At 40.7% G+C, this 14,407-nt stretch overlaps 1 protein-coding gene across 6 annotated transcripts in view; it reads right to left on the reverse strand.

Moving 5' to 3' along the window:
- ITPR2 (inositol 1,4,5-trisphosphate receptor type 2) overlaps nucleotides 1-14,407 on the reverse strand; it is a 265,055-nt gene that overhangs the window by 153,135 nt on the left and 97,513 nt on the right. For all 6 annotated transcript variants that reach the window (XM_068950023.1, XM_068950014.1, XM_068950029.1 and 3 more), the window contains 3 exons: nucleotides 4,781-4,974; nucleotides 1,830-1,962; nucleotides 835-892 (listed from right to left, as the gene is read on the reverse strand). In XM_068950023.1, coding sequence (XP_068806124.1) covers nucleotides 835-892; nucleotides 1,830-1,962; nucleotides 4,781-4,974 — 385 coding nt within the window. The remainder of the gene's footprint in view (nucleotides 1-834; nucleotides 893-1,829; nucleotides 1,963-4,780; nucleotides 4,975-14,407) is intronic.

Genomic DNA, 14,407 nt, shown 5'->3' on the forward strand with positions numbered 1-14,407 from the left:
AGCAAAAACTTTAAAGCCTAAGGCCTTGTCTCAATGGGAATCATTTTTACTGGTATAATCACAATTACACCAGGAAAATTTAATCAATATAGTCATACTGGTAATAACTCTCCAGTGTGGATGTTGTCAGTGCTTTTTTTTTGTTCCCCGCACAGCTGAAACCACTGCCAAAGCTCTGCAAGCATAACTTGTGATCTGCAGGCCTCTGGCGGTCCAGAAGATCATGGCAAGTGGTCCACAGTTATCTGTGGAGTCACATGAAACAGAATATTGTTGACATAACTTTTACAGTAATTTCAAATCCAAGAGGTAATGATAACAGTTCATGTCATCCATGAGAATTACTGAGGGTCACCAGTAACTTACTGATCCAAGAAGTTGGGGACTACAGTCATAATGTACACCAGAAAAAGTCTTTCTTTAAAAGCACCTCTGTGAGGCACCATAGAGAAATAGATACATAGCGTGTTTCAACCCAGTACATGAGTACAACATTCGCCAACTGCCTTTTGCCAGAAATTTTCTACCCACTCTCTTATAACTAAAGCTGGCCAAAAGGGTGGTCATTTCTAGTCTCACTGCCAGCCATACCCACTGGGTTCTTTGCCTGTTTGAAAAACAGGTCTCTAGTTGGTGGCACTGGTACCACACATCTGATCTCTGATATTCAGCGGAAAGTATCACTTTTCTGTCTGTGTGCAAGCTATGAAATAAGAAAAAGTAGCCAAAGAAAAGGGGGCATGAAAAAACACAGAATAAAAAGAGATTGTCCATGAGAAATAGCAACGTGATCAAAGAGATACATACAGAGAAGTAAAACTTCAGAGAATATACCTGCCAGCAAACATGGTTTCAGCCTGAGCTGCAATTTCATCTATGTCAGGAACAATTGCTGGAAAACAATTAAAATAAAATTTAAAAAGCTTGTGATCAGCGAAAGGCAACAGCCACACCAGAGAAACTCTGTTCTTTTTAAAGTCTACGTTACCAAGCAAAGGCCTAACCCTACATTCCTTAGCGAGGCCGAATTCCATATCTGTAAGAGTCAGTAGGAAGAAGCAGGACACAGCACTGTTTTAATTTATTTACTTGTGTGTTAGTAGCACTGAGAAAGAGCTGGACTGTAGTGATGGACCAGAGCTCCACAGTGCTCCAGGAGCTGTACAGCCACCCATGACCCAAAAATAGCACAGAATACGAAACTTCTATTTTCTTATTAGATCAACCAACCCCCACAAAGCAGCAAAATGAGACATGTGAATTTTAGACTATTTTTCATAAACACAACTACTTACCACATCATCATAATGCTTTAGCATATCTTACTACTTAAGACTTTAGTACTCCTTAGCCACCCCTCTGCTCTACAGCACCTCCAGTTAAAATAACTCTCCCCTACTTGCAGCTCGTCATGCAGACTGCTGTCACCCCTTTGAACCCTTCCCTGTGCACAAGACTACTCCCTGGCCACTCCATTTCCATACCACAGTCACCTCACTTAAATCCATCCTCCTCCACAAACAACCATTTTTCATGGTCTACTCTCCATTACATTTATCACCTTGCAGTGTTTTGGGAAGAGTACAAATAAAAGAATAATTTGTCATCACTGGAAAAAAGAATCAGATTTTAGTTAGAGGAAGGCAGACCAGCAAATATCTTTTCTTTTTTACAGGAATTCATAAGATTCTCATTTTCTCACAAGCTTTTCAACTTCAAGTGACATGCATCTTTCTGGTGTAGCAGTTTATTGCTTGCTAAAATATCTGTAACTGCAGTAGTCTACTACACAGAATTATTTTACATTGCAATACAATAGCAACAGTTACCTGAGGCAATCCCTGGTGTGTCAGACGGGGAAGCTGTAGAGCTATCAACGCTTTCATTGTTTTCTCCAAACTCTCTCTTATAGATAGACAGCATGTAGGATATTCTATAGTCCAGTCTAACACTGAGAATAAACTACAAGAAAAGAGTTTAAAATGAGACTTTTTTTCTCCCATTTGGTACAGTGGGTTGAGATTTTTTTCATGGTGGAACGTACAAAGATACAAGGTTATTTTAAGTAAATATGTCCATGACACAAAATGAATCCATTACGGTTGCCAGACAGTTATTCTGTGATTTCATTCTTCCCTGCCACGATCCTGAGACATACTGAATTCTGCCCTGTTGGCTGCTGAATACTAAGAAGCAGTCTGGATTTGTCCAGGGGCTCCAGGAAGCTGCCTTGCCCTTTCTGTCTACAAGCCAGATCAGTACGTCCGAACCCAGACTGAAAAAGATTATTTCATATTTCAGCTGGACTTCTAATGCCTCATTAAGATATGCAGGGGAACAGGGTTGACAGTAAAGACACCAGGCTCCATGCGCACCCTCGCAGGACTGGCTTTTCAGGTGCCTGACAGCCAAGGGCAGAGAGGTTTAACTCCACAACTCCCAGGGCGTGAAGCACAGGGCTGGCGCTGTCTTTTGGTACTTTGCTAGTCACCAGCTGAGGACGTGAGGCACTGACAGTATGTGCTTTGTGAGCTCCTACCAGTATTGCTATCATGCGACAAAAAAAAAGTTCAGCCTTAGCAGCTACCACTGTAGTGGTAGCAGAGTTCCCCTTCACCACTCTGCTTTCTTTTAATTGTTGGTGCTCTGCTCCTCAGCTGCAAAATCTGAAAGTCATACAGGAAAAATCCTAATTCAAAGTGTTGCTTTTATTTTGGAATACTGAGGGAAATAACTCGGCTGTAGGTGTTAGTACCAATTTAAGGACTGACACATAATTACATTTTGCACTTTAACAACTGACTGCCCATCAGCTGAGTCTCAGTATTTGTCCATGCATATGCTCCTTGCCCACAGTAATTGTAAGCACACAGTGGAAGAGGTTTAAGATAATCTACCTTATTTCACTTTCAGTGGGGATGAAAGCACATATGTTAAGTTACCACAACTCAGCTGACAGGCGGTGATTTAGCAAATGGTGGCAACTTGTTTGTTTGATCTCTAACTAAAATCATACAACCTTCCCAGGCCCAGGGAATTGTAACAGGATTTGACTAGGGTAACTCGGACTGTGCCATCTAAAAGAGAATAAAACATCAGTTTAAGAAGCATTATCTTTTCTTTAAAAACACCTAACCAAAAAGAAGAAAAACAGGTTTATTTTGGTTCTATGACCAAGTTATCCTATAATTGTACAAGCAAGATACTTAAAAATTTGCCAAGCCCACATGTAGTCAACTGAGTCTATCAAGCCATCTGTTTTAATTCCAGCTGACGGCAGAATGGAAACTGTTAAGTAAGAAATGCCTTTACTTAAAGAACTAAGAGGATATACTCAGAATCCAAATAATATAAACTGAAATATTTATTAAAACTGAATAGGGTTAATACTAACTATGCATGGCAATACAATAAATCTACAATATGCCTACTTACCTTTCAGGGTAATAGAACAATAATGACAGGTAACTTGATTTAAATTAAACCTTCTTCATTGCAAATTATACAAGGCAATTATTTTGTATCGCTTGTGAACTAAAGTCCTATGTATGCACATTTATTGTGGCTCACCCAACACAGGACAATTTGCTAACCTGCAGTAGTTTGATCATGTGACTGAGCCATAACTAGCAAGCCACAGATTAAGTAACAACCTAGCATTAAGTCCTCTCCAATCCCAGGTGCTCTTGCACTGGACGTGCTGCGAAAGAGGCAAGGAAGAGAAAAAATGTGATTCTCCTTCCTGTGAGCAGGTCAGGAATGCACAAGAGGAGGAAAAGGCTAGTGTCCCAGAATGATCACTGTATAATCAACTAGTAGAGCTGGATGGTACGGAAGGAAATTCAGACAGTCAGAACACCAAATAGAAATGAGAAGCAATACACGTGAATGGTATCTTCTTCCAGAGCTACCGGTTAGGTGATAATAACCTCATAACATCCTGTTCTGTACCATAAGGCTTAAACTAAGTCAGCTGTCTAAAACTAAAGTATGAGTATTAAGGATAACCTACCACTTCATATAGTCTTTCAGACGATGAGTAATTAAGGTAATTAAATCATTTATAAGTATTCAGAACAAATGGAATCCTTCAAAAGTGACAACGGTACCAACAGATCAGCAGAATTTATAGAAAACACTGAAAAATTCCTTCAGTGCATGATTATTGCAGAACAAATGTGTGCCACTTAACTTACTAATAGCACAAAGTGAAAATTTTATCTCCAGAGGCACGCTAGTGTCATATACCTTGTCAGTTCAGCTGAGAGAAAATCATAGCAGCCCACAGACTGTTCTCAACCTAACAGCGGAAGTCTGAAAAAGACTTCAAAATTGTTTAACCTTGCATGATTTCGATGGATCTCAGCCCAATTCTGTCCTTCATCAAACTAATGTAAAGAAAGAGTCAAACACTACAGTCAAATAAGCGACTCCAACGTAAAATGAGTGCAAATGAGCCTGGAAACAGACACACTGTCTCCAGAAAACATTAATAAGGTAGACTAAAGGACAGGTTCTGCTTTCTCACAAGCCACAGTGACAGAGTCTCTACAGCATCTAATTCCTTCAGAAGTAAAGTAAGCGTAACAGAGTATGTAAGGACCACAACTGTATCATTGTACAAGCAGGAGAGTATCTTCCTCACAGCAAAGCGCTATTTTAACAATGAATAGCTCAGTGGATAGCGGTGTTAGAATACAGCTGACAGACCTTGGCACTATGTGAGTAAGCTAACATATGTGAACTGACTCATATGTAATACGTCATCAATTATTATTACCTGCAAAATTTCAATGATTTTCAGTTTGGTGTCCATTACGATCACATCTTCACTCTCTGAGGTGCTGGCTTGCTTGCTTGGGTGGATGCTTGGCGGTACATCAGGGGCACTGATGGGAAATATAGATCCTCTGCTCAATACCATTTGGGTCATCATCTCTCCTACACCATGGATGGTCCTCATAACATTGTTTCCTATACATTAAACACATATGCACACATATTTGCCATCAGTAAAGCTTGCTTGAAAAGCTATATATCACACACGTATACCCACGTAAACAACCCTCATACAATCTTAACAGGTATACTGAAAATTTAATCATCAATTACTACTGAAAACTCAAGAGAAGAAATTCACTCAAATCACCCAATGGTTTGGGGACCATTTTCTACACTGATTTTCCAGGAGATCTGCTTACAGGTCAACAGATGGAAAAGACAACAACGGCTTTCCACAGCTCTGTCAATATGTCCATGAGATCACAAAAAATAGAGTGAAAGGAATCTTAGCAGTTTACCTAATCTATCTCCTAGTCTGAAGGCATGTTATCTATATCTAAAACCATTTCTGAAAGACATTTGTTTAACCTATTCTTAAGAATATCTGCTGATGCATATCTCACATTGCACAGTATCTGTAGGCAAGTGATTCCAGCACTTCACTACCTCCATTGCTAGAAAAAAATGTCTTGATATTTAACTTTTTATCTTCCTTGCTGCGATTTATGATCTTGCTTTGCAGAGACAAGAAAGGAGCTCATTTTGCTTGCTTAGCCCCCTTGATGTTTTCTCCGTCATGACTGGTCATAAAGTAGGTGCTTGACAGTGAGGATGTCTTTGGCACTACAGAAGCTGGAAGGAGACTATCAAAGTGTATGCCACACTGAAAGAGAGTAAGGATTTAAAGCCTTGCAAGTTTGTTCAATCTCTGTACACGGTCCAAATGGCAGGCCAAAAACCAAAGCCAATCCACAAAACTAGCAGGAGAAAGCCTGATGCTTTTTCCCTGATCTGCTGAACTTCTGCCATATCTGAATGATATATAAAGAGCCATGAACAGGACAGAAGCACCTCAGCAAAGCTTGCAGCTGCTGCTGGGTGTGTGTATTCCTGTGCCTGCGTGGGAAACAGGCCTATGTACACTTGGGCTGGCCAAAGCTCATGATAGATATAATAAATCCTACTGGACTACTTGGACAGTTTGCAAATGTGTACACATTTACCTCTGCATGTGTGCTTTCATATATCTATGTGCTTATGTGTGGGGGGTAGGGTTTTGATGGCTTGAGATTTTTGTAAATACTTGTTTAAAAGAAACAGGAAATAATTGCTTGGCTCCCAGAACAGTCATTCCCTCAGTTTATATTAACTCATATGGGAAACCCTGAGAGACAGTTGAGATTCTTCCATCATTCACTCCCACTTATAAAAACAACCCCCTTTCAGAAAAATCCTAGGAGAACATCAGGCCCTGAAGGCTGTCCTGAATGTCACACTAACCTCTGGAATCACGGTTCCTTTCATAACCTATACCTGGAAAAAAAGAAAAGAGATGAGGGAAAAGAGACGAGGGAAAAGAGTCGAGGGAAAAGGAAAAAAAGAAAAAAAAAAGAAAAAAAACATCTTCACTTACTGGCAAGAACATTGGTCCAATCTAGCCGTAACGGTCCCTCCCACTTCCCACTGATTCCAATTCTGCAAACTGGTCTTTCTCTTACAATGAATTTTGATGTGAAAAACACCTCTTTGAACCAATGACTATCTTCTTGCAAAGGTGGTGAGAAGTAAAATGAGAACATCATGATTGCTACCTATGTGAATTAATTCGCTTTCTTGCAATGCACAGACCTGAACTAACAGAGCAAAGGAAGGGAATGACAGTATCTTTTAGGAGAAATAGTGGCAAGACCTAGACTATACCAAAAGCAAATAAAAGAATGGAGGAGATGCAGCTTTGCTGAGGTAAGCCTGAGTAGTTCTTGAATGCCTTTTGTACACTTTCATCACCATTCAGCTGCCAAGTTCTACTTGCATTGCAGAGACTCTCTTCCTAGATAATCTTCTGTAAAAAGCCAAAGCCATATTTTATTTTGCTAGCAATATCCTCCTCCTGTGCCCTTCTTTCTTCAATCCACAGAGCTCAAGGAAAGAAGATTCCTTTAACCCTCAGTTTAAAAGGAAAACACACAAAGAATTTCCTTTTTCAAAAGTGAATGAGGCAGATTAGTGTCATGTCTGAGGTCCCATTTGGCATCCAGAATGGTGTGCAACTGGTCTGAATTGGTCTTTTGAAAATAATACTTCAAGCCCCTACAAAGGGGAAAAAATGTGTTTCTGACTTTGCATGATAGGGAAAAAAAAAAAAAAAGCTACAAGTCAGACTAAGGACTAAATCCTCACATCAGGCTAACTGACACAGAAAGTTCTCTTAACTGTCTAAACCGGCACAAAGCAAATGAAAATCATTCCAAATATCGTTCTTGCTGCAAAATGAAAATTGTGCATTTACCTTTTAAATGAAATAAAACAGCTGGGGAATAGGATCATGTCTTTCTCTATCTCTGTCTCTCTCTCCTTCTATCCCAGTGTGCTAAACAACTTTTATTTACATTGACTATCATTCATTATACCACTGTAAAGCTAGATTACTAAGTAGGGGACCTTTAACCCTTAAAGCGCTTTCTATTACACTGACCCTTTACATCTTCTTTATTCCAAACTGAGAAGCAAATAATCTTATTCATATCATCTTGTCCTTAATGCTGACTGATAAGCCCATTTGCAGGGCCACAGCAGAAGACCTACAGGCTGTGCAGCTGCTTTGTGGCCTGCAGTACATCTGCTTTAAATCTCAGTGAGGGGGTTATCATTCTCTGACTAGCAACAGAGATTTCAAAATCCTTTTCACCTCAGTTGTACAGAGGTGAATATAATTGGAGGCACAACTATTTGGGAAGGTCAGGAATTCCTTATAAAACAATTTGATTCAATGAGGTTACCGGTAGAGAATTAAGCAGCTTAATTCTAAGAAGAGTCCAAAAGATATTCTTCCAGAGATCTAGATAAAACTCCAGTTTGTCCCAAATGTGGCTGAAGACTTCTGCTTTATCTTAAAAGGTTCCTGCCCACCATTAAGAACTGGAGACCACTCAGTGTAAAGTTAGCAAAAAAAACGGTCAGTGTCTTTTTGGACATTCCTTGATAAGCAGTCGCACAAATCTCACTGACACAAAAAAAACTACAGGTAACGTTTACGATTGGCGTAGACACCAAATCTGCCGCAAGCCCTGCTCAAGGGCAGTGTGCAGCTGCACTGCCCCAAGCACTGACCATCACATTTACTCATTCTCACGATGACCCTGGTCTCTCTCTCATGCTAGAGTAGAGAGTAATCACTGCTCTCTGCTTAACACCTTGGGTGGAGCCCGTGTTCTTGGGGAAAGAAAGCTGGGATTTTGCCCAGAGCATACATTCTGCTAATCTGTCAGCCATCAGTGGGGTGCTGAGCAGCCACTGCAGAGGCACGGGAAATCCCAGGGTGGGATTCAATTCCCCTCTCCGTGCCCACGGTATCAGTCACTCTCCCTGCATTTCCACATCACCTCCATGAACAAGGAGAACACCTTTTCCATTTCTACCAAGGCCACTCAGAGGTTTGATATAATAAAGACTATAGGGCACTCAGCTAATGAGATGATTGAGCCTATAAAGGGATCCAGGAAAGAAAAAGAAATGAGGTGGCTGCTGGCCTTTCCCCTTACCCACAGAACATCAGTGGTGGAAGACAGTGCAGCCCAGTGAACAGTAGCTGTAAGGCAGCTTCCCAATAGAATCTGTAATAAGGATAAACCCTCTGTTCACAACATCCCTTGACTATTGGCCTTCATGTGACTGATCAAAACAGCTAGAGGCAGAAAAGCGAAGGAGAGTTAAGGTGTTTCTGATAACTACTGTCATTTCCAATCGTATTTCATTAATGCAGAGTAAAAGATTTTAGTGAAGGAAAAATCTACTTAATCCATTTTAGTATGTACAGCTGAAGTGGGTAGGGATTCAATACAGTTTTATTTCTGTCAATAACAGTAGTAAGACATGGTGTCACGGGTAAACCCATCCTGGACAACTTCTTAAACTGCATGATACTGACAATTTTTTTTTTTTTTAAATTAACTCAGAGCAACATGCTTTTCAGGAAAGATATTTCAACAGCTATGTTTTCTAGGGTGAGGATAAAACATAGTCATCTCTTCGGAGGAGACAGCAGTCAACCAGCACATCCATGCATGACAGTGAGACAGCTGGACTGGGTCTAGACCCCAAGAGAAACTACCCTACTCTTCGAGAGAAGCCGTGAGGATCAATCATGTACATGAAGAGTCGGGAGAAGCTTCTCTTCCAAAAGACCCCCTCCCCTAGATTAGCATTCATGTCACTCAGATTTGCTGTCCTGCCTTGGAAATCTAGCTCATGTTAGGTATGAATTTAAATCTGTCAGTCATAAACATTAAGGGCCAAGAGATAGTTCTTTTGCCAGTCAGTTGCTTCACCTTGTCGTGCTTCTGTGTTCTCTTGGCTTTAACACAGTTACCTCAGCAGGGAAGGCTATGAATCTCAGGGGTAACGCATGCAGAAAGCTTACTGTGGCTTAACAAGTGACTGACTGCATGTCAGCTAAGCCCACAACAATGCAAGACAAAATAGGTTGGCTCAGTAAAAGAGATTTAAGCTCTTAGGATGTATGCAAACAGTGACTAAAACAATGGGGCTCTGATCTCTGTTACAGCTCCAAAGTGCTTCCTGAATACAAATGCATGAAGAAAAATTAACTTACTGCTCAGCTACAGTTAATTGAGCTAAATCAGGAGAGACAGTAAATAGATGTGAACCCAGATTACTTTGGTGTGAACTTTATGTTAGAGACAAAGTGAACAGAACCCTGAGCTGTGCTTTCATACGGTACTGCCATCCTTACCCCACTCACCTCTCGCATTTACTGTCCTCTTTGGGACCAAGGAAATAACATTTTAATGCGGCCAATAGGTGTGGCAGGGGGAGAACAGACACGGTAACGTTGCAAGGTGTTACCGTGTGCCACCGACCAGTTCTTTCATCAGTAAACCACTGCAAAAATGTTCAAAGCTGTGATCCAGCTCAACAGAGGAAAAGAGCTCAAGGCAACCTCCATTGCTCTTCTTTTATTTTTCCAATTTGCTCTCCCTCTCCCTGACTGTCCTTCTCTGCTCCTTCTCCTGCCAAGAAAAGTCATATGCCAAGAACTTCCCTGAAGTGTTGGAACCAATTAGATGTGGCATTCCCACGCCACCTTGTTACACATAGACAGGGAAATGCCTCCTGCTGAATGTATGGTTTCACAAAGTTAGCCAATGAAAGAGTGAAATCACAGTAGGCACTGATGGTAATTTAAAGGAGCTGCAGATTGACAGGCACTAAAATAAGCAGAAAGAAGAGAATGCTTGTCATGTTTTGGAAAGACAACTATGCATCTCCTTTTCATTACATTTTATTACAGTGATCACAACTTCCTAATGAATATCAGTTTCTGTCACAAAACTGCAGCACATAATCTCATACTATTTGGCACGATTGACAACACAGCGGTCTCTTTGAGAAGAAAGATTTTTCAGAGGAGTCAATTATGAAAAAAATGTAACAACCACCCAAGTAATCGACACAGTGGATAATTTGACACTTCATTTTCTACACAAACATACTTTCTTGATAAGTCATTTACTGGTTTCAAAAATTCTAAAAGCAAAATATAAAAGTAAACAACAATTTGCTGTGTAACACAGTACGGATGGTAAGTGGCAAAATACCATATTCAGAAAGAAAAACAACTGCCAAAGGCAGCTGGCAATTCATGCTTTTTCTTCAAATTGCTCTTAGCCAACGGCTATGCATTGTCCTCAATCTGCTCTCAGTAGACAAGTATTTATAGCATTTCAGGTATTTCACAAACAGCGCTGGAAACCATACTGTAGGTGAACGTGAATAAACAATGAACAACCTCAAAGGTCGGCAGGTAATCTTACAGTGAGTAGACTCCTACTCACACATATCCCCAAGACATCAGTAAATTGACCTGCAGCCTTATTTATTTAAAAAGTATTTATATGCGCTTCATCTGGTCCCTATTTGCCACAGAGGGATAGAGTCTGTTTTTATTAACACTATTGTTCAGCCTTCATCAATACGGATATTGGAAAGATGGATTCAATTTTCAAAAGTATTCAGCCGCTTTCAGTTAGGGCAGTTTTTCTGCAGTGCTCATCTTCCTAGTCAAAAATGTACAAAGTGCCTATATCTTCAAAAGGATTTTAACACTCAACAGCTCTCATTAGGGAATGGAGAAGCTGGATGCTTAATGCTTCTGGAAACTAAGTACCTAAATAGCAGCTGACACATGATGGATTCAAGAAATCTGGTACTTAATGATGAGATAAAGATAAACCTAGATGGGTCTACTGCTCCAACAACTCATCATTAACCTAGCCATAAAAGCCTAACACATTGTTCAGTCTTGCTTATTTAAAAAGGGAGGGAAAGAAGACAAAACAAGGGTTTAGCAAAAATGTGGCATTTCTCACTCAAAAGAAGCAGAATACCAAATATGAAAATAAGAATGAAGTTACAGAAACAGGTCTCTGATCTCATAGAACTTGACCATTCTTTAGTCTATGACTGTTGAATGACCTAACGCTTCAGCCTCTTGTAAATACCTCCCAGAAAACACTTCACTTGCACCATAGCAGGATTCAAACAAGATAGTACATGCTACTATGAAAGCCCTTACCCCTTAACAAACAAACACTGAGGCTGAAGGACTGCATGGAATAATAAGCTGCCCTATGACCCCAAATGTTTTTACATACCTCTTTGAAACTACTTCTCTTCTGAACTTGGATTATCCACTTCTAGAACAAAACATTCCGAAAGGATTTACCAACGATCCCAAAAGACGCAGCAGTCTGAGGGCCCTCTTTGCTTTATACAACCGAGCAGATGGCCCATCCTCAGTTCCTCCTGCTTTCCCCATCATTCCCGAAGGCAGCCTTTGGCTAATGCTCAGCTACAGCTGAGCATTAATAACACTTCAGTACCTAAAGGAATACATTTTATCTCAAGCCCGTTACAGCTATATATTATTTGCCAGGAACATAAGGCCTTATAGCTCTGTTTGTGAAAAAGGTATTAATTTTTACAGATTTTCTCCAGAATTTGCTCATAAAGACTGCAGAACCTACCATAAACAGGCCAAGAACCACACTTCATTTCATTAAACCATTCTTCATTCCTCAATAACTAGATGACCTCTGGTGAGCCTCAGAGAAAACCTAATGCATGACATTAAGGGCAGAAGGAGAGGCTACATGTAACACACATTCTTTTGCTATCCACCCTGTGAGTAAATGTGGCCTCCCCAGCCTCCACTTATCAATAGCACATCCACAAGCCCTCTCTTTTTGCATTCAAACTCACCACCATCAAGCCATCGTGAAACTCCACAAAAGCCCAACTTCTCCTGACATTCTGCAGTTTCTGCTGATGTCATCTATCCCCAAAACCACAAAGCAGGGTCCAAAATACAGCTGTCCTGCCATGGACATTAGAGGAGGAAAAGATGGAAAAAACGCATGCTGTCCTTGGAGGAATAAAAGATCATGGGAATCAAGCACTCTAGTTGAGATAGGTCTACAAAACAGGTATGGATTCCCAGAAGAGCAATGGTCTCTGGAATCACATCAATGCATGAGCCTAATGATGAGGGAAAGAATAAAGAGGAAAGAGAAATAGGCCCTGCCAGAGAATTAAACTCTCAGACTGACATTCCCTTCCGTGTGATAACATTCCACAATGAATGGCAGTTGCTTCACTACAGATCTGATCAACACAGCCCTCTTTCCTAAGAGTTAAACCTTTTTTTCTTGTAACCTTGTTTTTCTGTAAACTTGCTTTTTTCTATAAATTACTGCTCCAGTCTGCCAGACAGCCACGGCTTCATCAGCTCTGCTAATCAAAGGTGCCTCAAGAAGATATTCCAAATTGTTAACTAGACAAAAGAGCAGCTAATAGACATGGATGCAGGGCTAAGACACAATATAATCTTTTCTAATAGTCCTGGATGAAATCTGGTCTTCTCTGGTCATATAGGAATCATGGGCACAGTAGAAATGGCAGGTCCAACCTTGTTCTCAACCCCATTGCAGTAGTGTTCTCCTTACTGCTGCCTCTGAGCGACATGCACACTACTAGGAGCTGAGAGGGCATACGTATCTTCACGCAGTTCAAACTGAGGGACTAGTCAGCCTAACAGGATGCAGCAAAGGGGCAGAAGACTGGAAGACAGTCCCCTGCCATGATGGCATGCAAGTGCTCCTTTGCAAAGAAACGGCAGCACACCAGGGCTGAAGTCTTCAAGAGGGAGTGCTGGCGGGGGAACGCTTCCTCCTTCTGAACCCTGCACAGTCAAATCCTTTGGGGCACGTAAAACAAAGAGGCAAAGTTTGCAGCGTGACATAGCGGTCCAACTGATCCTGACACCTTTTGAAGAAGCATTCCAAGATCTCAGGACATCTATGGAAAGATCTTTACCCTTTACTCCCTTCAGTCTGCAGGAGGAATATGCTACCAAACTAAAGACAAAAAGGTAGCGTGAAGAAGCACAGGTGTCTGGTTACAGGCATGAATAGGTAAAAGGAGGCATGGCTGTTGAGCCAGCCGTGAGCAACAGATTTCCTGAGAGAAGTAGCAGCGGCAAGAGCAATTGGAGCTTGTAATGGGCAGTTTTTAAAATCCGGTTCCACCAGATCAGACTGAGCACAGCCTTCATCTGTTGAGGTGAAGACAACTGAAAGACTTGCTGCTGTCAGTGAACACGGAGTAAGGAAAATTGTAGCCATTTATGTACAGCTACTGAAGGAAAGACATACTTCACAGAAAATCCAGGTCTGTCCCACCGAAGGCTTTTTCAAATCAGCACCCAGCACAGTGAATAGCATCCCAAGATATATGCTGCTTAAATTCAAGGACATATTTCCTTGCATGCCATTATTCTCATTCCCAAACATAATTTCAACTAAACAGTACTGAGCTGCATGGCAAAAGTGTAGCTTGCCTGCTAATACTACCATGTTATTTCATCTTTCGGATCTGACATATGCTGTAGCTGCACGGTTTAACTAAAAACAGTTATCGCAAAGACCAATCACACCGAAAGATGTGCATTTTAATTCACAGAGAACAAATAACCAGGGGTGGACAAGGCAGATTGGCTCCTGACTCTGGAATGACACAGCAGGGTGCACTTATAAGGAAAACAATGACTTTATGTTTTAATTAAAACTGTAAGAGATTATAACATTTACAAAAGGTGCCGGAATGACAGCACTAGTAAATGAAGTCCTCACAACAACAAAAAATGTTTCTTTAGGATCCAGGTAGCATAGTTCATAAACTTCACATTTCTTAAAATTTAAAGAAAAGGGAAAAAAGAAAAAAGGTTCCAATAACCCCCAAAATGATTTAAAATTATGATGCTCTGATTCAAAAAGAACCTGGCTGCAATGTTTTAAAGTCAATTCATTTTGAAGATGCAATCTAGGAA

Source organism: Struthio camelus, chromosome 1 (assembly GCF_040807025.1).
Source record: "Struthio camelus isolate bStrCam1 chromosome 1, bStrCam1.hap1, whole genome shotgun sequence".
Classification (NCBI taxonomy): Eukaryota; Metazoa; Chordata; class Aves; order Struthioniformes; family Struthionidae; genus Struthio; species Struthio camelus.